This window comes from Falco peregrinus, chromosome Z (genome assembly GCF_023634155.1).
Source record: "Falco peregrinus isolate bFalPer1 chromosome Z, bFalPer1.pri, whole genome shotgun sequence".
Classification (NCBI taxonomy): domain Eukaryota; kingdom Metazoa; phylum Chordata; class Aves; order Falconiformes; family Falconidae; genus Falco; species Falco peregrinus.
Genome location: NC_073739.1, coordinates 12,867,257 through 12,891,181, shown reverse-complemented (window position 1 = coordinate 12,891,181; position 23,925 = coordinate 12,867,257). Strand labels below are relative to the sequence as shown.

General features: G+C 39.1%; 1 protein-coding gene across 2 annotated transcripts in view; it reads left to right on the top strand.

Moving 5' to 3' along the window:
- Positions 1-23,925, top strand: part of ELAVL2 (ELAV like RNA binding protein 2) — a 46,576-nt gene that overhangs the window by 17,271 nt on the left and 5,380 nt on the right. For both annotated transcript variants that reach the window (XM_027780668.2, XM_005233187.4), the window contains exons 3-4: positions 5,284-5,387; positions 21,404-21,557. In XM_027780668.2, the coding sequence (XP_027636469.1) occupies positions 5,284-5,387; positions 21,404-21,557 (258 nt within the window). The remainder of the gene's footprint in view (positions 1-5,283; positions 5,388-21,403; positions 21,558-23,925) is intronic.

Genomic DNA, 23,925 nt, shown 5'->3' with positions numbered 1-23,925 from the left:
TTGTTGCAATGGGAATCTGCTGCACTCTATCAGCTTAAAAGCATTGAAGCTGTTGCTGGAAATAACCAAGGTGTCCTTTCACATAAGTAGAGTTGTAGAGTTAAGTTATTCCTATTCAGGAAGTTGAATGTGTGTTGTCAGGAAAAGGAGAATGATGTTTTACCAATTCCAATAAAGGGGTTCTCTTCTGTTTTAAGGAATATTGCTGCTACTTTTAGAAGTAAAGTGTTAATAATGGACAAGGGTGTCAATTCTGTCACATATACTTTGTATGACCACTTCCTCTGTGGATAGCACCCATTTGGGACTTTTGCTGGATGCTGTATAGCAGATTTTCTTTGAGTATTTACAGCTGTGTGCAGTATTTAAATAGGCTTTTCTTATAGTAAACAAACACTTGTGAAACGACTTGGGCAGGATAGAATTAGTTTTTGTGACTCTTCCTCTGATAAGTATTATGAATTGGAGCCTGTGCATTTTTCAAGCAAAAAAGTGACATTTTTCAAGGCACAGTAGTAAATTCAGGAGCACAGTGGACATGGCTATATATTCCTACTTTATTTCCCTTTTCCAACTTGAAACTTTTTTGGCCTTTAGTTGACCATTGCCTGTGAAGGCTTTCTAATTTCCTAAGGTCTGTATCAATATGGTCTTTATTTCCTTCTTACTTAAAGCATAGATTAAATATTTTATAATTATTATGTGTGTGCATCTCCACTCAGGTCTCTTGAGAAGTACTTTCAAGGACTGATTAGAGCTAAATTGTCTTCCTCTCATCTCAAAATCTGCTCTGTATATTTACTGTAATGTCAAAATCACTCTTTAACTTGCATCATCATTATATGTGGAAAATATATATCATATATGACAAAAAATATGAATTTTTGTCAGTGACCCACTTAATGATGGATATAGTATGCCTAAGTCAAAGATGCCTGCCTGAAAGGATTTTTTGCCAGTTAGGCTTCATGTTGATTTTGTTGCAAGTCAGTTACATAAAGCATAAAACTTAAGTAATGAATATGAACTTTCAAATCATAACCTTTGCTTGAAGTCTTTTGTTCATGGGTGTGTGAGATGCACTTCTACTTCTATGTGCGTTTTGGGTTTATCAGATTTGTTGAAGAAAAATTCAAGTCAAACTGCTTTTCATCATGTATTTCCTCATTTGTTCCAGATCACTTCACCATTTTGACTTTTCCTACTTCAGGTGGTTTCTTCTTTTTACCAATTATTTAGCTAACAGTTGTTTTATTCTACACCTCATTGCCTAATACTTACAGTGATCTGAGTATAAAATCTAGTAAAAAGTGTACTGTAACAGCTTTAAACAGTGCTGTGAAATAGCCACAAGAACTATCAAGGAGAAGCTGAATCGACAGTCTGAGCATGTAGCCTCTGAAGTATTGCTCACTTCTGCAAATGATCAGAGTATTCCCCCTGAAGGTGGTGAATGTTTTCTTACTCTGGCACAAGTAGTAGCTCATAAAAATAAGGAACTCGGTTGCTCCTTTCTTTGATACAAGCTAAATTCAACAGTGTTATAGGTCTCAGTTATGGAAAAAATACCTGATGTGCACAGATAATCTCTTGTTTGTGTTGAGGTTGTGTAGGCCATAATTTTGAAGATCTGGGTAGAAGGGGCTAAACTGGCTATTCAGATTACCTAAACACATAATAGAAAAAGCACCAGGATGACTGACCTGTAGAGACGTCAGTTGTTTTTCAGATTATAAGCATAAATTTGAAAAACAGAGCTGAGGCAAGAGCCAGATGGAGCTCACCCTGTTTTAAAACAGTAGGAGACTAAGATGCTTTTTGATACACATTTTAATCTGAGGATTATTTAACTTGCAGACAACTATAGATTTACCCTCTTTCTTTGAGTCACCCAACTGAACTCGGACATGTAATCTACTTGAAGTGTGTTACTAGACTTGGAAACAAGTGTGTGTTCTGCAGGAGATGTCTGTCTTGGCAAATGGAGTTTGGTGTAGAAGAGGCACAAATAGAATAGTCCAGAGCTGTTTTCTGTCAGTGTTCAGTTTAATTCTTGGCAACACAAATTAGTTATTACAATTACTAAATAATGTAGTTCCTCTTTTTAAATATCCCGAGTGGTGGCAGATTTGGTTTAAGAGCTTCTAGCTTTGACTTGTTCTGTCTTGAAAGCAAGAAGTTTAGACATGGAGGAAGGGGAAAGCTACACAGGAGAACTTTTCTGAATTATACTAGCCAGGCATCTCTTGAGTACCATTTTTGTGCAGTGGGCATGCTGCTCTTTCTTCATCTGAAATGCATAGTCAGATGGCACTTTCCTGGTTTGTACAGCTGTAGTGGTGTGGTACTAGCATAAGTTTTTGAACTGTAAAACAGTGAAACACTTAGAAAGAACTGAGTTTCTAAGTTCTTGTAACCCAGCTGGCACTCTTCTACCAAGTGAGAAATACCACAAGCTGTGATACATACTTTGCAATAACTGGGGTATCTGATAGGTAGTTAGAAATAGCTGCTTCCACTGCATTTTTTGAAATGCTTCGCTGGATTTTCTAAAACTTAGTCATCTGAGCTGGCAAACCTCTTAAGCATCTTCCCTTAACAAAAGCAGGAAGACTTAAGTGGTCCCTCAAGCATCTGATTCCAGAAGTCAGGTTCAACTTCCAATTTTATTGCTTGTTGAGAGTCAAGATTAATCTTCTTTGTGTGCTCCTGTGAAAAAAGTGATTTTTTTTTTTACTCTGAATTATTTATAATGTGTAATTGAACTACTAATGTTCAGGCAAAAGTTCAATCTTTCTAAGATGTTTTACTTAACCTCCTCAAATATATAAGGCCATCGGAATGTCAGATCTGAACACCTTTGAATTTTAGATGATAGCCCAAGTTAAACAAAAGTAAATTAAATGAAAGAAATCATTCATGGAATCATTTGAAGGCAGAAGGGACTTCTGCAGATAATCTAGTCACCTCCCCTTCCCCAAGCAGATTCTCCCTGAGAGGGTTGCACAGGACCATGTCTAGTCAGACTGTGAGTATCTCCTGGAATGAAGACTTTGCAACCACTCTGGGTGGCCTGCTTCAGTGTTCACCCCCTTAATGCTGAAACCTCTTTTAATCGCAAAATTGCAGAATAAACCTGCAGGAGTTAAGTTCAAGCTTGTACCGAATAAATGACTGGATTTTGTTTGTGCAGCTTCCCAGGCTAGTCTACTAATAGTTACCAAGTTTCAATAATCTAATTTCTCCAGAAGAACTGGTCATGAATGATATCCTTTGTAACAGCTGGGTGTGCTCTTTGCCTGCGCTTGTCTGGGTGTTTTTAATGTGGAAAATAGATCACATGAACAGAGAGGTTGTAGGAATAACTTTTGTGTGCCTTTTTCTGTTCAGTCTGGAATTAGGGAGTATGTATTGGGAGTGTCTTACATGTTAAAACCTCAGAGGAAGCTGTTTCATCTTTCAAGGTTGTGTTTAAATGGGTTCCTTCCTAGATGATTAACATGAAAAATCAGCATTTCTGTATTTGGAAATAAGACTAAAATAAGTGTTGCACAAAAAAAGGACATTCCTTTAAGTTGCTCTTCTGGAGATACTGCTGGGAAGAGTTTCTGCAGACAGTGGGAATGATGGAGGTGACAGGTATAGAAATTCCTCTACTCATCAAACTAATAAGGAAAAAGGTACTTCTAGGATGAGCTAGGTGGAGCTTTAAATGAATACAGAAATGCTTGTGCATATTTCCATATTGTTTGTTACAGAAACACAGAATTGCTAAGGTTGGAGGCACTTCTGGAGATCATGTAGTCCAGCTTCTCACTCAGAGCAGGGTTGTCTAGAGAGAGTTGCTCAGGACTTTGTCCAATTGGGTTTTGGATGTTTTTTAATAACTTTATATATATATAAACCTATTTGTGGCTTCATTAGCCAGTTTATTTGTGTTTGTGTTCTGTTTTGAGCAGGGGACTGGGAACAACAAGGGTAGCTTTTTTAGGGGAAGGTGACATAGTGGTAGTGTCCTCTAACTTTTGGTGCTATAGTAGACTGTTTAGTAACAATCACACCACTGCAGGTATCCATGATTTTGTACAAATCAATCTCATTCAATCAGGTACAAACTTCCTATCAGCTTTTTGCTTTATATACTATTTAATACATGCTGTATAGATACCATGCAACAACTCGATACAGCGTACGTTCTTCTATATCTTTGCTGGCAACAAATTGACTTGCCATTTGTGCTTTATGTAATGTGGTCTATACTCTTACATTGCTGTGTCTCCAAGCTAATATTTCAAACTAGCATTTTGTGAATTAGATATATTGGATGCTTGCCTCTGTTTGTTGACTGGTTTTTGGACCTTGTCACTTCAATTTCTAAGAAAAGCATGGTGAAAGAGTATGGGAGTGTTTCTGAAAAGGTCCATCCTAGTAAAGGACAGTATATTTAGTAAGTGGTATCCTTTTGCTTTGTTAAAATTTTCTACCTATTTGCATTCTTATGCACTAAAAATATTTTAAAAGGGGTATGCTATTTAAGGATGGTATATGGTAGGTTTTGAAATTGTCAAGAGACAACTACTACTAAATGCAAATGTTCAGTAAGAAATGCTTAGACTGAATATGCTGTTAGAAATGGGCTGTGGTTCAGTGATAAAAGAGCTAATTAAAAAGTCCGTCTAGCATCTGATTTGCTGATGCTAAAAACCTGAAAATGTTGAGTCTTGTTGCGCGTACTAGGTTTTTTTTGAATATAGGAACAAAGTGAGCCTTTAAACTCCTTGTTACTGAGAGTTTCTATTTAGTGTATGAAAAACATCTGTAGAAACATTCAGCTTCACATTTGGTTCCAATACTGATACTGAGGTATATTTGAAACATGCTCAGTTTCAAGCATGAGTCCAGAATTTTGCCACTATACTTTGTGTTCAATTAAGGAGTTAACAGTGATTTAGTGGATTTCTAATACTATCTTACCTTTGAAGCTCCAGATCATAACAATCCTGAACCTATTTTGCATAGCAGTTTGTCTTTCATTAAACTGACTGTAGTCATTTCTGTGTTGAACTTAAGGCAGTCAGTCCATGGGAACGTGGAAGGAAGCTGGTTAAAAATAACCTTACTGGAAAAATTGGGTGTTGTGAGCCTTAGAAACTATCTGGGGCAGATACTGTTCTTTACCAGAAGCCATTTTTGCTCACTGTGTTTATATAGATTTTAGCTGTTGTCTATCCAGCGCATAGCACTGCGGTACTAATGATCACTCTTCTTCCTCTCTTTAATCAGGACAGAGCTTGGGTTATGGTTTTGTGAACTACGTTGACCCCAAGGATGCTGAAAAAGCTATCAACACTCTGAATGGATTGAGACTCCAAACTAAAACCATAAAAGTATGTAGTGTTAATTATTTAAAGAAACTGAAATGTTTTGACTTACTGTTGATCGGATGCATGATTATTTTTCCCTTTCCAAGTGTAACTTAAGCCTTCTGCTAATGTCAATAGAAAAATAGACTAGGACTTACGTAGCAGATGGTGAGTCCTTGCTAGTCTGTTTAAATTTAGTGTTAGATTATGGTTAAGTATAGAAAACTTTGATTTTTTTTTTAATGCACTTGATAACATTTTAGATGTGAGTTAGAATTGTTTCAACTGAGAAATTGTGTTGTATATTTCAGTCACAGAAACACAATATTGCATGTAGTCTGAACACTGTACTATGTGCTTCATCCTTGATTTGTTGATGAAGATGGTATAACTTACTAATACTCTTTTTTGAGGTTACTAGTGTCTTTTTTCTCCTTATAAATCATTAAAATGAAACACAGAAGTAACTATTTTGCTTATCTATGAATTACTGGACTTCTAGGGCTCCAGTCTCTAATTTGCGGTTCCTGTTTCTTTGTTTGCATTGTAACTCCTGAACCTTGTTTACTAAACTCAGTTTCTCGAATTTCTAGAAGCAGAAATCTTGAGTTACTTTCTGTCATCTCTACTCCCTTAATTATCAGAAAAGCTGGGATACTCATTTGAGCAACTGTTTGGGCTCTGAAATCTTGAGAGGAAACTTAAAACTTTACCAGGGAATGCAGACTTCTGAACATGTTTCATAGGTGTTGGTGCCTGAAGGCCATCTGTGTTCCAACTAGGCTTTTCCCCATCATTAAACAGCAGGGTTTGCTAGCTGATCACTTGGATAGGGACTGCCCATTAACTGGGATTGTGTTTGAGCCATAAGATAAAGCTCACTTCTTAAAAAGTTTGAACTTAAAGCAGTGCAGAGCCATTTACAGATGACTGAGACAAAAATATGGCAGTAAATATGGTTAAATTCCCTACCTATTCTGGATTCACAGGATTTAATAAAATGGATTACACTATTTGAAACTTATATATTGCTGTTTAACAAATGGTGAATCATAGCTGACAGTAACAATGGATGAAAAACATGGACGGACGATTTGCTGTAGAAAGCGCCCTATGTGCTTCTGGCAGTCTTTGCTGTTTTCTGCTTTGGTGGAGAGTTGAGGAAAGTCATCTTGTGCTCCAGGTTTCTGTCTTTTGGGTGGTGGTGAGAAAGGGAATGAGTTTGCATTCCAGCAGTATTGCAGGTACAATGTATCTTTGCATTTCATGTCTTAGATGACACCAGTGCTTTGTTTTCCTACCTTCCCAGGACAAGAAAGTAGAATTGTAGGTTATAAACAATACCAGACTGTGTCCCTGGTAGTGAGACTAAAGCTTATGTGTAAATTACCAAGGATTCATGCCTTGGATGTCCTCAGCTAAAGAAAATCTGAAATATTTGAGCTGTCACATGCTGAAATGACCTCTTCACCAAAACAAAGAAGATCTCTTTAGTTAGAAAAACATGGAAATGCTGTTTGTTCATGTTACAGGCAAAATTCTGACTTTAGCTACCCACGCTCAGCCCTGTTTGACTTCAGCATCTTTTAGTGTTAGTGTGCATGACCTGAGGGGGAAAAACTGCTTTACTCCCACCTCTCAAGTCATTTTCCTTCTTAGATATGAGCTGGGTTTCAGGCCAAGTTTTCATGACTGGGTTCTCCCAAGATGTTGTTTAAAGAGGCTGTTTTTACCTCCTCCCATGCTGCAGAATGGGCAGAGGCTAGGGGGATCCCTGATATATTTTAAGACCAAGGCATTTGTACGTTGCGCAGTTGCTTCTCCTGTTAAAAGAACTAAGATGTCTGTGTGGCAGTGACTTAAAAGGAGACTTACCAGGAGTTTCTGCCTCTCTGTGTATCATCAGAAATGCCCAGCCTACTGGGAAGCACTCTAATTTTACATATTCCTCTGATCAGCCTGGAGGCAATACTGAGCAGATACAAAGCTGATGTCTGAAGCCTTTGCTGCCTTAGTGGGCAACATCGGGGGTGCAGGGAGTCACTCACCAGACCTCAGTGCTAGGACCTTTGCAGAGACTACTTACAGTTTATAGACCTATTTGTCCAGAGTTTATACTTCTATTAAAATTAAGAACCTGTTTGGCAAACTCAGAATCAAACTCTTAGACTTCCTTTCAGCTTTAAAAAATGGATGTAATTGAGATTTTTGTATATACTTTCATATGAAAAATGATAAAATAGGATAGTGTTAGTGGATATTTTGACTTCCAAAGAAACTGGATGATTGTTCTCTGTAAATTTTCTGGGAATTTTTGTAGAAATTACTAGTACTTTACTAGATTGATTGAGAGCATTTGTTTCCTCTTAGTCTATAAAACTGGAAGGAATGTTGTTGGTTAGGTGATGGACCTTCATATTGTGGCTGAACTGAGAGCGCTCCCTCTCGGGGAATTTTCCTGATCCTGATGTAGATTGGGGCCATGACAGGTATCTGATCCACTGCTTCTGTACTAGCCTGTTAGTAATTGGATATTTCTCTGATTCCTAAAAGGGGATGCCACCTACTGTTTTCTTGAAATAAAATACATTGAAAAGGTGAATTAGCAAAAGGCAGGCTTAAGCTATTCTGTATGGGTAGTGGCATTATGGGTGGTGACATTGAAACCTATTATCTCATACCTTTTTAAAAAGAGCATCTTGTGGAATGCTTTATGGAGGGAGTACTCTATTGAGCTACTTGCGGAGTATCGCAAGCAGATTTCAGATCCATACCCCAAAGCAAGTTGTAGCAGTCCTAGTCTTGTCTAACCTGGTGCCAGTTCTGTTGCCTTCTGATTTGACCTGAATATCAAGGCTGTGGAGTGGGTATGTCTTGATGTTGAAGGCATGTCTAGGTGTGTTAAGATACCAGAACCCCTCTCTGCTAGCCAGAATTCCTGCACATATTACATGATAGCCTCTGTGGCATAATTTAGGTTTTGTAGTGTAAACAGGCTTATTTGTATTGCAAGTAGCCTGTGAAGTTTGGGTTTCATCTGGGTTATGCAACTTCAGTGTAAAAATAAGTTGTATCTTAGAGGTAGAACATTTTCTGTGGCTTCTCTTTTGGAAGAAGCAGCTGCTGGGAAGCACTTTGGCTCTGTTCTATTTAAAAGCCAATGAAAATGTGGAGTGATTTTTCTGCTTACCCACTTGATTGTCCATGACTTTTTTCATTTGGGTTGTCCTGGAAGGATGGTTTTTCCCAGATGTGGAAGACTGAAGAGCAAACAGCATATGAGTGCTGACTTGCACATAGTTAAAAAAATTCAGTGAATGTTTTTGTTGGGGGTGTGTGTGGGTGGGAGATAAAGGTAACTTATTGTGAGATTATCTGAATAGGAATATCTTTGTGTGGCATAAGACTTCTATGAAAGTGTAGTAAAGACAGCTAAAGAGGAGTGGGGAAAAAAATAATCCTGTCCTTTAAAACGGCAGAGCTGTGTGAGATGCTGAATATGAGGCAACTTTTTACCTAGATTAAGAGCAGCAGGAGAACACAGGAAAACCTCTTTGGCTTTTCTCTGTGGGTGCTAGACTGTTTGAATGATTGACATGGCCTTTTCTGGATCATAGCTGCCAAAGGGACACTGCAGATGGCAGTCATATAGTGCTTGTTGTGCCTCACAAAGTGAACTGGGGCAAAGGAGCATACTCAAGTAGCAGAATCTCTGTATGTAGGAGCTGACAGATGGTTTCCTTACTCATCAGCGCTGGTATAGACATGTATGCAAGTATGTGTTAAAGGGAAAAAAATCATTTGTCCAGGTTAGAGGCCCAGGAGTTGTCCTTTTTTTCTAAGACAGCATTATCTAGCTGTATCTTTAATGAGCCTAGTACTTAAAAAGCAGATTTATTGAGTTTTCCTCCTCTTTAAGTTCTTCAGACTATTGGGGTGTTTTACATGGGTAATCACCACCTGTCACGGGAATAGAGATTTAAGAAATATTTTATCTAAAGTATTAAATCTGTAGGTTTCCTTCCCACTTCTTTATAGCTTTGCATATATTAAAAAAAAGAAATGGGGCTTAACAAGTAATACTCTGCCAACTTCCTGTTGGAGTGAAGTTTGATAAATTCTTAGGCTACAAGTACAGGTGTCCTACTTTGCCATCATCACCTAGTTAACTGCCCTACTGTAGAAAGGTATGTAATGAGAAGAGCTAGTTAGAACTTCAGTAGAAGAGTGAGCACGGAAATACTGGCTTTAAAGATGCCCAAGGAAGTGCATTACAGCAAGGGAAGACTTGAAGTGGAGGGATGTGCCACAACTTCAGTAGTGTCCTCTGAGGCAGTGTCCTTAAAACTTGCCCTTATGCAATGCAGCTTCACCTGGTGCCTTGAACCATTACTTAGATTTATGGTAAGACTCATTTTAAAGGAATTAACCTGTTAATTTAACTGCCCAAGATCTCCACCCTTATGAACTTCTACCTATGACAGTACTCTGGAAAATGCTTTTTACGCTTAGTGGAAAATAACAATTCTGCAAAAAGAAACATGCTAGTTCTACCTATGCACAAACTCTGAAGAGATTGGAACTGTTCCCATCTTCACCACTGATACTTACAGAGGAAAATTTTGGTAGTGTCACTTTTTGTAGCAATTTTTTCGTTAATTAATGTCCCTGGGGAGCAATGAAGTGAGTTGTGTAAAAAAAAAAAAGTCTGTTAAAATACCAGAGGCAAGTGAGCTGTGAAGGTGAGAGAAACCCTCCTTACAGTCTTGATCCACCCCCCACACTAAAGAATAGTGGAGTAGCAAAAGGGGATCCTATCTGGAAGTTTAATTAAAGCTAGTCAGTTTTACTGATGCTATCAGTCAGCAAAGATTGAGAAGGGGGCATGGTGCCAGACCATTTAGCAGTCTTGACAGGGTAATCGAATACCTCAGGACTGTATTCTTAAGGTAAGATTGAAGTGCTGTAGCAGATCCAAAGCACAGAAACAATTTGTCTTGGAACAAAAGTAAATAAAGGTGTGTTTTTCCTCTTTCTGTAGGAGTTGTATAAATGGTAATTACACAATCTTTTAGCTATGTTGCAGTTAAAGCTTTGACAGTATTTCCATTTTAAACCCCCTCTTCACATGCCTCTTCACCCGCAGGTAAAATTTGTTCACTGAAATTCAAATCCCCTCAGACTCTTACTTAACCAGCTTAAGCTGGCTGCTTGGTTTTCATGTTGCTGAGTAATACTCAGAGAAGTCTTCATTTCTGAATGCATATTGCTGTCACTTCATGTAAGCCACATGGTCGTTCATTAATGCCTAACCACTCTGAGGAAAATAATGCAGTCAGACTAAACTACAAAATGTGCTAATCTCATCTTTAGTAACTACCTGTCTTTTTTTTTTGTTTGGACCCCAAGTGCTGTGTTGCATCTGATTATAGAGTTTCTTGCAGGAGTCTGTCCCTGCTTTCCCTGTGGCAGAGGATTCATAGACCAATGCAGCACACCCTAAGGGTGCTGAGCAGGCTCGCAGCCAAAACCCTCAGTGGTGCAGTAAGGTCCTTCCTGAGCCTGCGTGATGGTGGTGTTTCTGACACTGCAATTAGAAAGGGCTAGCAGTACTGTATGAAGCTGAGGGAAGACTGCAAGCATTGCTTGAAACCCAAGCTCTAAGCAAGCTGAAAAAGTCAACAAAACAAACAAAAACCTGCTTGTTACTACTGAGATCAGTGATGCATCTTCCAGTCTTCTGCCCTCCCTGTGCTATGCAAAGTTCTTTAAGTAGGATATGGCTTTCTGCATGGGTCCACAACACTGCAAATGCCAGGCATGGAGGTCTGTCTAGGTGGGTTTTTTTAACCCAAACACTTGTTTTCTCCATACGAATGCTTTTACTATTGTAAAATATGGCTGTGCTTATTTTTGAAATTACAGAAGTCTTGAGACAAATTGAATTCTTTTAAGTAGTGGCTTTCAAGTTTTTTGATATTAATTAAATGTTGACTCTGCATGGATGAAAGACAAACAGTAATAGTTTTTCCTGAAAGGATGCAAGATATTCCAGTGAAGTGATAACGAAGTGGCAATGGATATGTGTTGTGCATTTCTATAAGGTGTGTGTGAAATGAATAATGCAAGAGAGGCCCAAGAGATCTGCCTGCCAATGTCTGTCAGCAGCAGCAGCTCCCTAGACACAACATGGTGAAGCTGAAGTGTACTTGTTTTCTTCAGAAAAAGGGAAAACATGTGAACAGCTCACCTCTGCTTCAAAAACAGGAGGAGTATTGGGGTCTGCTGTTTCGAGATCCTGGTTTTGATGATTATTCCTGTGGAGGGTTGGATACTAACCTGTGTGCTCTTGTCCTCTAAAGTATTAAATGGTATGGGTGGTTTTTTTATTGGAAGTGTCTGAAATCTATGATGCTCTTACTGGTTGAGCATGAGTGGGGAGGGAGTGTTCATCAGATCAGAAGCAGGAAAACAAAGTATGGAGGGAGGGACTTCAAGACTATCAGAAAGTCAGAAGTAGGAAACTGAAAATGTTTGGACACTGGATGTCCTTTTATTTCTTTTAACTGTACTTAGAATTTAAGTTTATTACTTTTACAGAGACTGTGATAGTTAAAACTGCAAATTGTGAAATGTTCGTCTGTATTAATATTTCTTAATTTTTATTTTAATTTTTAATATTTAAATTTTTAAATTTTATATATTTAAAATTTAAAATTTAATTTTAATATAAAAATAAAACAAATATTTAAATTTAATTTTAAATACATATTTAATTTTTAAAGGCAGAACAGTGGAATTGCTATTGTGCGGTAGTAGTACTTAATTCCCATCTCCTGTTCTAGTGTAGAAAGAGGTCAGTGACCTTCTTGGCTTTCTTTCTCTTAGTATGATACACTTCTGATAGTACAACAGTTTACCTATATTATCTGAGCCCCTCTAGGAAAACCTCTGTTTCTGTTTTTGTCTGTAGCAGGATTTCTAGTTTTCTGTTGTTAACATGTATGTACCATTACACTTGCTTCTGTTCACCAGATGGCATTTTGGCTCTCATCTGCTTCAGACAAAGTCTTGTGAAAGCCTGTTTGTGGTGTTCCTCTGTTATGTACAGCAGCAGTTTTGTGAGGTCTTCCTCTTTGAGCAGTGTGCTGTCCTTAAGCAGCTGTAGTCTAAGCAAGACTCCTGGTCTTCTTCCTTTTAGCCATATAAAGACTGATCTTGAGACTTAATTTCATCCTGGAAGAAGGCTGTCATAAGAGAATGCTGGCATAATGAAAATGTGTAGACCTTGTATCTAGTAAAGAGAAATAGAGGGGAAAAAAACACAAACGCAAAACCCAGAAACAAAATACAGAAAAAGGAATGTGATCAAGACCTAGGAACTAAAGCTGCCAACTGGGCATAAAGTGCAATGTCAAACTGAAGTTGGAGAAGAGCTAACCAACAAATGTGGAGTGTTCTGTATTTCAGTTCTCATTCACTTTCTTCTTACAGTGGAATACATGTGTTTAGAATTAGCTGAAAATTACAGAATTAATTTAAATTCTAATAGAAACAATGCAGTTTAGGGCTGGCCCCTTGTAGTAGCAACAGTGCAGGTTAGAGCCCATCCAACCTAGTCATCACACCAGGCCTTTCTCATCTTGAAGTCTGCAGCAAACAGACCCTTTTGTCTTCATCAGTGCTTATAGCAGGAAACAGAAGGAAAGCCAGTTTACCCTTTCAGAGTCAGTATCTCTGGACACTTACTCTAAATTCAGTGAGCCATCCTTGCAGAACATGGTAGCCATTGTTCTGAGGTGTCTTCTGTCTTGATTGCTGTTTCTGACACTGCCTCTTTGAGAACACAAATGCAGCTTTTGCATAAGGTGATTGTTTTCAAAATACATTCTACTATCATTTTACACTTGGCTTTTAGCCTAAGTAAGGCCAGAAACAAATTTAGAAAGACTGCTTTTTTTTCTATGATGTTGGAAAGTCCTCATCTGGTACTGTGACATGATCTGTAAAGATCCTTTCACTGACTTTGAAAAAAATTAAAGCCATGAGCAAAGTCTAGCCATGAAAAATTGGGTTTTGTGTGTTAAGACTCCTAAAGCTTATTCTTAATCTGTCACTGATGTTTCCAAGGAATATTTTCAGAGAGCCAGCAGAACCATCCGAACATAAGACACTGCAATAGTGGATTTCTTAAGTGCAAGATCAACTTTATCTGTCTTTGCTTGCCAAGTCACAAATCTATCACCCTTGCATGAAGTAAATTCACATACCTTTGGTATAGTTGTCTGCAGAAAATTCTCTTACAAATTGGAAGAAACTTTTTTTAGAAGCGATGTTCTTCCTAAGAACTGTGGAACAAGAGGTGGTTTTCTGGTAGCTACTAGAAGTCTGAACAGGCCTGCTGATCTAATTGAAGCACCTCCACCACCCAAAAGAACCTTCTGTTGCTTGCAGACAGTGTTGTCAGACATGCAGTGAACTCTAGCTGCTCGTTTTCTTTGGCTTGTAAGATAACTGAGGGTATAAATCCTTCTGGAGCAGGTTTAGCTGCTGGCAACTGCGAGACACGAGTGATGCCTGGAGTCCCATAAGGATGTCACTTTCCAGTGTCATGCCTGCTGCTTTTCCAAATGAAAGATGGTTTTCTTGGGTAATGCAGTTACCCAAGGGTTTGAGACTGAGCAAATCAAGGCTCCTTGAATCCAAAGCAAAGGGCATCCATCTAGCTGGGTACTCTCAGCATAGGGTGGAGGAGGGGAGGGGCCTGTTCAAGTGTCTTTTGCACTCATCAGGTCTGTTACTGCTATGTGTATTGACTTTGATACCATTATTGATCAGCATTGCTCCTGCCTAGTGATGAGAACTGGCCATGTTTTTATTTCACTATTTATGCCATTTTAATGGCATGACAACTGCCTTGATGGTGACAAGGAAGATGGGTTGGTGACTTACTAATGAAAGACTAAGGATTTGTCTTACAAAGTCAGGTCTTTACAAATGTCACAGAAGTGCTCAGGCACTTTACATAGCGAGCCTTCAACACATGAGAAGATCTTGGCTTCACAAGGAGGTATTTTGGTACTTCATTTCAAGATAATCTTGGGAGGAATAGTACTGGGAAAAAAACATGACTGGAGGAGCCCAAGCTTTCTTACAAGATGTTTAATTTCAAGAAGGATTAATTATGGGCTTTCTTAGCTTCTCAGGAGTGTTGTCTTTAATGTCTCACTGCTGTCCTAGGCCTTCATCAGTCTTCTCATCCAGACAAGACCCGCTTCATAGTACAAATTCCTCTTAAAACTTGCTTTGCTGGGCTGAACTTGGTGGTGCCTGTACTTCAGTAATGAATAAATCATGTCCCATCCTGAGGAAACTGCAAAGGCGAGAGGAAGGGTTGGATTAAAATGCTGAGCTGGGACTTAGAGCCAGAATTGAAACCAGATTTTTCTGTAGATTCAGTGCTGATCCACATAAGCTAGCTCTGTTGCCTAGCTGTGTGGAGCTAGGGCTTTTGATCTGCTGCCTGCTAGAAGGCAGGGTGAGCATGGGCTGTGCAGGTGAGTAGCACAGGTGGCTGTGGTGGTGGTTTCCTGAATGACAAGAGTCAAACAGAGAAATACAGTCAAAGACAAATGACAGTGTAAAATCTTCATGAGCTCCAGTACCCACTGTTGCATCAGCAGTGCCCCACTCTGTCCAGTAACTAACCTGAAAACTGGTGGAAGCCTTGAGATGCTGGAGACCTTATATCCAATGTCCATGCTGTGCGCTAACATGTTCAAGAGTGGAGATGGTAACTATGTAAAGGTGGGAGACTTACTTGTGAGCAGTTGCCAAAGCTGCAAGAGACTACAGCCATAAGGAGACTTCATGTTATTTCAATGGCATTTGCCTGCAAAGAGGTTGTTCTTTAGTTTTGAAAAACACATCCCTGTGTTATTTTTTCCCTCCAACTCAAAAACCTCGTTGAGTTACTATTTGTGAGTCTTAGTAGGTGTGGTGTGGTGTACTTAGCATACAACTCCTTGGCAAATTGGTATTACCTACATAAAATTACTTTAAAGGAAGAGCTTTATAAAATCCAGGTACTCCTATGTTGGATAGTCATGCTTATGGGAACTATACCCATCAGTAATCGCACTGAACATCTCATTTTAGGACTGCTTGTATAAGAAGCTTGTGAAGAAATTGGAGCCTTGACCACTGTTCTAGCTGGGCTGTTGGACATGGACAAGTGCTGCCCTGGTCGGTGTAGCCCTCCTGGTATGCCAGGGTTGTAGGGGATCCTTTGTCAAGAGTGCATGTAGCAACTGATATAATTACTCTGTGCTGCGATATCCTGAGATGATTATGGACTTTACAGGTCCCTTACAAATATATCCTGTTCTGCGCAGTCCTTGAAGAGAAAGCTCTGATACCAGGGCAGTGATACTGACGAGCCATTTGTCAGTGAAGTGTTCCTAGTTCATGGCTAGATCTGGTTCTAATTGTGTCTGTTTTGTGGAAGAAAAAACTTGTCAGGTAGGTCCATTCGTGCCCTCAGCTGTAGGGACACAGAGCAGGCATGGATCCTGTGGGTGACCTCAGGCCTGTGACTCTGGCGCTGGTTGTAGCTGTCAGAGGTAGCACTCTTCTTGAGGCGTGGACTGAAATAGTAAAACCTTTTCTGATGGTAGTGCTAAAAGGCTGTTACTTCCCTGTCTACTTTTTGAATGTGGTTATCTATTGCAGGGCAGACTGTAAAAGCAAAGCCTTCATGGGCTGGTTTATTTATTGGCTTAATCTACATACATAAGTGAAGCTGTGTTGGGTAGTATGTTTCTGTAGTTCCACAGAGTTGTCTAAATTGCCTTCACAGAGGGAAGTCTGTGTTTCCAGTTTGCTTTGTCCACAGAAACAAAGCTGCTGCAAGCTTGTACCACAAACTTAAACTCAGCACAGCATGTATATATTTAATGAGGCAGTCTCTTATATGCTGGGAGAAGTGGCCTTCAAGCTCTGTTTGAAATGGAGCTGTCTTTCATTTGGGAGGAGAAAAAGTAAACTTGGTAAGTATATGGCAACATATGCTCCTGTTTCAGACAACAGCCTCCTACTGGCTAGTGGCAGATGAGCCCTGGTCTTTGCTGTGTGCTGCAGCATCTTGTTACTAAAAATCAAATTAAGAGGAGGAGTTCTTGAATCATGACATCTCATATACTAATTTAAGTGCAAGGTAAGAACACTTGCCTGGCATAGTGGTCTCTAAGAACACTGCTGTAACAATACAAAATATATCTTTGTTTTTATTGTGCTTGCCAAGAGGACTTATGTATTCCTAATGTCTTCATCTTCCCAATATAAATCTGGCTTGCAGGAAAGTTTTAACCCATTTGCATTGACTGGGCAGTAATTCGGATCTTTTGTTGGATCTGAAACATGCATTTTAAAAGAACTGGATACTATCTGTAAGGCAAATAGTGTTCTAAGCTGAAAGTTTACACTGGAAGTTACTGAATGTAAACACTTACTGAAATCCTGATTTTAACATTTAAAGATTTCACATTTAAAGACTTGAGAGAATACCTTGAGTAGCAGTGTTCAGAGCTTATTATTACTTTTTCCTAAAGTTCTTGTAGGTATTACAAACACTCTGTTTGCCCTTTATAGTACTAATAAGCTATAAAATAAAAAGATGGTGCCGAGGTGTTTATGGGTAGTAGCAGACAGTAAGAAACTGAAACACTTGTTAGGAACTGTCTACCTATTTTTTACAACTTCTTTGTTTAACCTGCTAACTTTCACAGTTTTTACTTGAAAATTATAAATCAGTACATCTTGATGTTAAGAAATATTAAAGCAGTGAAAATACATGGATTTGGTGGTGTAACATTTGCATTTCTGGAAACAAGTGTCCTTCCAACTAACTGCAGTAGAAAATTCCATTAAAACTGCTTCTAAACTGGTGTCTCCAGAGTAGCTCTGTTCAGTGTTGCACAGTGTGTGTCATCATTAAATATCTAAAACCGTATGGTTTCTGGCTGCTGCCTGACTTGCATTGTGTTCCATGGTTTTGACATTGCATAACCTTAATGTTTATCTATTAAATAGTCATCTGTTGAAGTAAAATTTTAGCACAGCTGTTGATTCAGTGCATACATACTGTTGACTGAATCTAGAAATATCAGCAAGTAATGACTGAATGGGCAAACTGACAGGGTGCAAGTAGGGAGGTGAATCTGGAGAGTTTCTACTTTAAATCTGTCACAGGTGAAATAGCTGGACATCAATAGTGAATAGAAACTGTATATCCCATACTCCAGGCAAGCTGCTTTTGCATAGGAATTAGTTCCCTTATACTAGTAATGTTTTGTGCTGTCTGTTTCTTTCTAGTGCTGCTGACTTGCAGTAATCGCAGGTTACTAGTAATGCTTTGCTGAAGAAAGTCAAACTTCAGTTTCACTGGGTTTCTGAACTTTGTTCTTTCTCTCAGATTTCTTGCCTGGCCAGACCTTCTGGGACTTAACAAGATTCCTAGAGATAGTGTCTGGATATTGATAATGAAGTACTGATTTCAGTTTGATGCATGTTATTCCTGTGACTAACCTGCCCAAATTCCAGTATGCATTAGTTAGGATACAGGAGTAGTCACTGGGATACTTTTCCATTGTAGGGTGATCTGTGATTGGTGTATGTGCTTAGATGTGAAAAAGACCCTTTAAACACACTTGAAGAATTTAAAGGGAATGACACTGAAATTGAATGTGTAATGGTAGCATTTAGTGGTTAAGAGCCTACTGCTTTTGCTTATTTTAAATTACATTCAGCATAGACTTGGACTGCTATGTCAAACTCTATTCCAAGTAGCATTTACCAGCTAGGGCATGGGCAATAGACATCAGCGGATCAGCTGACGCTGAAAGAATTTGTACTCACTTGACAGGAAAACTGAGAGGAGTTTTGAGTCTACTGTTTTACACCTTGACAGATGTAGCATAAGGCAAACTTGCAGTAAGTTAGCAAATTTTTTTTGGTTTTCCCCCTCTTCTGAGGGGCTCAGCGCGAGTTGATATCCTTGATATGTGACAGAACGTGTCCAGCAGTGTGAATTCACCTTTGGAAGACAATATCCATTTTGAATTCCTCTTGGAAGGAATAGGGGGAAAACTAATGTATCACTGGTTTTATATGAAAAGCTGAGGAATCCTCTGCCCTGGATTTACTACCTTCACTTTATACTTAAAGTTACTTTCAGACTCGGGTAGAAGTCAATTTCCAGACTTTCTACTGTTTTGTGGGCCTGGAGTCCCTGAATGTCAGTTGTATTGGTAAAGACAGGGGCAAAGAAAGCACTATGTATCCTGTCCTTTTCTGTGTCCCTGGTTGGCAGTTTTCCCTGCCTTGTTCAGCAGTGAGTTCACATTTTTCCAGCCTTTTGCTGCCGGTATATTTGTACAGCTCTTTTTTGTTGCCCTTCAGGTCTCTCACCAACTCCAGTCTATGTGGGCTTTAGCTTTCCTAACCTCATCAGTACACAACTGGGCATCACTTACCTATTCTTGCTTTCACATCCTGTACACATAAGGTTTATTTTGAAGTTGAATCCCTTGTTCATCCAAGCAGGCCCCCAGACAACTTTTGCATGATTTCCTGCTTCTTGCTAGCATGGACCTTTGGCTTGGAGGTCATCTTTCAGTCACTGGAGATGGTAAGCAGGGACATCAGCATAGTTTCCAGACCTATAAAGCTGTTAGGGTAGCTGTCTTTCGAAGAACTGTGGTATCCATGCCTATGTGCTGCTGGGTTGTTAAAATTACCAGGGAAGTCCATCAGAGCAATGTATGGGTAAGAAGAGAGAATACTAATTTCATTCTCAGCACTACTGACCTTAAAACTGTGAATCAGGCATACCTTGTGAATTGGTCATTTGCTGCTAGTTTACCTTAATGTCACTGACCAGGGGGGAAAGAAATTTTAGATATTAAGCACTGCCTCAGAGATCGCTTCAGGTTTTTCTTGGGATTTTTATGGGTGTTTTTCCCTTTGAAAAGAGCACAACTCTGATTTTTACTTACATTTGTACTTCCTCAGTTTTACATCAGAATGACTTCACTTATAGGGAAAATGCCTGTTGTCAGTGTATGCGACTGGATTATAGAAGTCCCTCTGACATGGGAAGCTGATGTGGAAAGATTTATCCAGTGATATTGTAGATGCTTGCTATATGTCAGGATTATATTTTTTTTGTATTTGGTTGGGCCTTTTTTGGTTGATTGTTCTTTGGGGTATTTTTTACACTTTGCATCGTAGACACTGAATCCATTTTTTCTAAAAGGTCTGTGGCTTTCTACCTGGCAACTTGGTGGTGTTAGTCTTCATGAGCAATTCTGTGGAGAATTCCCTAATGCATATTTCTAATAGTATAAAAAAAGAGTGAGGGGGCATGTGGAAGAGAAAACAAATCTTTAGTTCAGAGTGCCTGTCTCCAGTGCAACAGAAACTCTTCTTCAGTACATCTTTATGGGATAGAGTTGAAATAAACTGTATGGAAACTTGGAAATTTTCATTCCTGCTGTAAGACTGGACACTGGCAGCTTTCCTATTATGATAAAATTTGCACATATTCACAGATAAGTAAATTACGAGAAAAGGCTGGGATTGTTCCCAGCTGCCGGTATGGGAGATCAAAAGGCAGGCACTGTGAACGCAGATCTTTAGCTCTCATGTTAAGAGCAAGGCGCTGTGGCTCACAGGGCTCTGTTGGATAGGGTGTTATTTTCAGCAGCTACAAATTTTGCATGTCAGCCCTGGTCAGCCAGCTTTCGAAGACACCTTGCACAAAGCCTCTGGGAAGGACACTGAAAATCACAGCAGTCTTCAGAGTACTTCCTTTGCTTAGTGTTTGGGGTGCTCTGTCACAATCACCTTCTTTGTTTTGCTTGCACTGGAGTCTTCAGTTTTCTGATCTGCATGGAAACGAGGCAGGGATAGGATTTGAAAAGAAGCTTCAAAGCCCGAGTCAAAAGGTACATTTACAAAGTTAAGTTCAAGCTGCCCGGAGTTGGCTGATCCTGCATTGCAGGGGGAGGAGGAAAGGAGATAAATCTGGCCACTTTTTGAGGCTTCTTTTTACTTTCACGTTTTGCACAGTGAAAGCCCCAAATAAAGTATTTTGTCCTGTCCTGTTCCTCAAGCATCGATGTTCTGTTTTAATCTTTCCTGTAATGAAGATAAACCACTTGTACATGCTTCAGTAGGAGGTACTGAACTCTTCAACGTGCTGGTTTTGTAGCACGTGTCTTAAGGGTTGAGGAATCCAACTGATGATAAAATATTTGACCAACACTGAGATAGCAGGCAAAAACTTCTGTCCCAGAGGATCTGAGAAGCTCACTGTTACTTGGCATTTGTTTGTAAGACCTCTGTGTTGCAGAATTTGGCAAGCTGCTGAAGAGCTGAAATGCAAGTTGCATTCCTACTTCTGCCATTCATTCTTGGGCCTATAAGTGATGTAGCAGAGTCTACCTTGACCTCATGAGTCATTGTGTCATTTGATAGCAAGCTTATCACGTGTGCAAAGGGCACAGTGTTTCAAAAACACTTGCAAACCTCTTAAGTGCTTTGGGACTGTCTGTGTTTTTGACCTAGATATCAAAGTGAAATATTTATCCCTTGTATTTTTAATGTGCTTTAATGATACTTCAAAGGAAAACATTGCTGGATCTTCTTAAATTTGTCTTTAATCTTACAGTAAGCTGAGAAACTTTTTCTCTACCAAGGCTTGCTGGAGTGTGTACCAAGCTTTTCTCCTGTATTTGAAAGTAGTCCTTTAATATATAAGTTCATATAGTCAACTTCTCCTGCATGGTCTGTGTTGCATTCCCTCAGTGTTTTCACAGAAGCCAGCACAAAAACATGCTACCCACTTAACTGGCTTTGTAAGGTAGCTTTTCTGGTTGCCCTTAAAAACACTTCAGTGTCTCAGAGCAAATGATGCTGTCCTATTTCACCTATTTTTGAAGTACTTGATTTCTAGTGGTTTTCCCTTTCTTTTCCCTAAGGTTTCCTATGCACGACCAAGTTCGGCTTCTATCAGAGATGCAAATTTGTATGTTAGTGGACTTCCAAAAGTAATGACCCAGAAAGAACTGGAACAGCTCTTTTCCCAACATGGGCGCATTATTACTTCTCGTATTTTGGTTGACCAAGTCACTGGTAAGTAGGCAGTTTTGCACTTCCTCTAATTTTTGCACTGGCAGTTTAAGAAATATGTTATCTTTCTGTACACTAGTCTTGCCTCTAGAATGTATGAAAGGTGTGTGTATGCCAGAAAATACAATTTTCTGCTGGAATTGTTCATAAATATGTATGAACAAAAATAGTTTGTGGAATGTACTGAGCCAGCTTGAGACATTTCTGCCCTGAAGGTGCAGGTTTGAAGACTGTTTCATGGCTTGTAATTTACAGCTGCTATAATCTTCCCTTTCCAATCTGCTGTGTGAAAACAGTCCCTATGTGCCTTATGAAATACTATTAAACACTTTTTTTAGAAAATAAAATTTTATGCAGAAATGCGTAGCTGGTTTTCTGAGGCTAGGGTTACGAGAGATCTAGGCTGGCAATTGCTGTTAAGATGGTTCTCAAGGTTGCCTCGTTAATTTTGGGCACACTGAAGAACATGAACTTGGAGTTCTTCAGGAGCAGATCAGTTCTGTGCTTAGCAGTGCCTTAAAGATCTAAATTCCTAGCAGGTTAGTTGTGGTGTTACAGTATGTGTCTTAACCAATGACTGGGTGTCCGTGACACTCTGTGGTTACCCTTCAGATTTGGACAGCAATGCATGTGGTTTTGCTGGCTCATGTGGCTGATCTTGAGCTTTAATAATTTGCTGCCTTACCTGCTTCCAGCAGGCCTGTTCTGAGAACAAGCAATCAAATGAAATGCCAAGCATGTGACAGAAGTATTGAGTATGCAAAGTGAAATACAGAGGTGCAGGGCTCTCCAAATTCTTACCTTTCCAAACAGCTAGGGGTGTGGACTGTTAGAATTCATTTACTCATGTAAAGAATCTAAGCTGCCTTGTTATTCAGGGATTAATTTTTTTATAGTTGTACCTTTTCAAAGTTACATGTCATTGTGTGTGACAAACAGCTTTCAGCTTTAGGAGGTCTTGAAGCTTTCAAATGGTCCTTTGCAAAGATTGTGCATCCCAGTGTTTGACACTTGGCTGACCTGAAGAGGACTTTGTATGTACTCATTTGCAATTCTGTCATGTTAACAGAAATCTCAATACTGACACATAATACTTATGGAGTGTTTTAATAGCATGTGTAGATGAGTGTAGAGAGGCAGGGAAGGGAAAGCTAAACACCAAATAGTGACTTGTAGAAGCAGCAGATTTGCAGGTCAGACTTTCCAGTCTTTGTGCAATAACCAGCTGTTTACATGATGTTCCTGTATGTTCATGCATAGAAATAGGTAGGATTTGACAAATGGGCCAAATAAGTAAATGTAATTAAACTTTGAAATGTTTAATTCTCTACTGTAATTCAAAGTTCTCGTAAATCTTAGTGTGTGCACAGTAGTTCTGTGGCATAGTGTTGTTCAGGTTTAAGCTTTCTTCCCTCCTTGGTAATTTCGAAGAAGTAGACCCAAAATGATAGGAATATAATAAGGTTGTGACACAAACTGACAGATAAAAAATGCAAAGTTGAAGCTGTGACATTTGCTTCTTTAAGCCTTTCTTATGCTTGCTCATTGTCACTTTGATTGCTTAAAATATTATGGACAGAATGCTTTTCTTTTTGTTAATGTCTTAGGTGAGGACAATTGTCTAATTTGTTTGTTTATTCATGAACCCAAGTGTAAGGGGCCTTTAAATGGATGAAGAAATGTTAGAACAAAGCATGCATCTAATTAGTGTGGGTTGTAGTAGCTTTAATGTTAACTGGTTCAAATATTGACACCTCAGTGTGTTTATATTTAAGACACAGTATAAATTTTTGAGATGTGATGTTCCTAAGATCTTCAACAAACACTTGCTGACCCCTTTGCATGTTGTCTTGGCTTTGTATACCAAGGAAGATTCCAGGGCCCAAGAAAAGTTAATTTCAAAAAATTATACCTACAGAAGTATGGTTGTATGCTGAAACTTAATTTTTTACATAGAGGTAACCTAAGAGCTGTTAAAACAGGGCCATAATTCCTATTACTGCAGTCTAGAACCTGCTCTCCATTCTTTGTTCCCTCAGCATACTTGCTCCAAAGGGAACTTCAAAGGGTGCTGCAGGAGAGTACATGTTACTTCTTGCTGCTAGGAAGCAGGTGACTAAGCTATTCTCAGAATTTCTGTGAATGTAGATACTGCAGGGTAGCATGAACTGAACAGAGGTTACAGTGCAGCTGGTTGTGTGTTCATCTCCTCCCCACCCACACCCCCAAATGCCTTGTTTCAGAATTACCCTTTCACTTGCCATGTTTGTCTCCACTATGGTTTCCCTCAAATGTCTAAGCTTTCTACACAGTGTACCTTCTGTCAGTTAAATTAAAAAAAATAAATTACAGTAGAGAACTGTTACTTTAG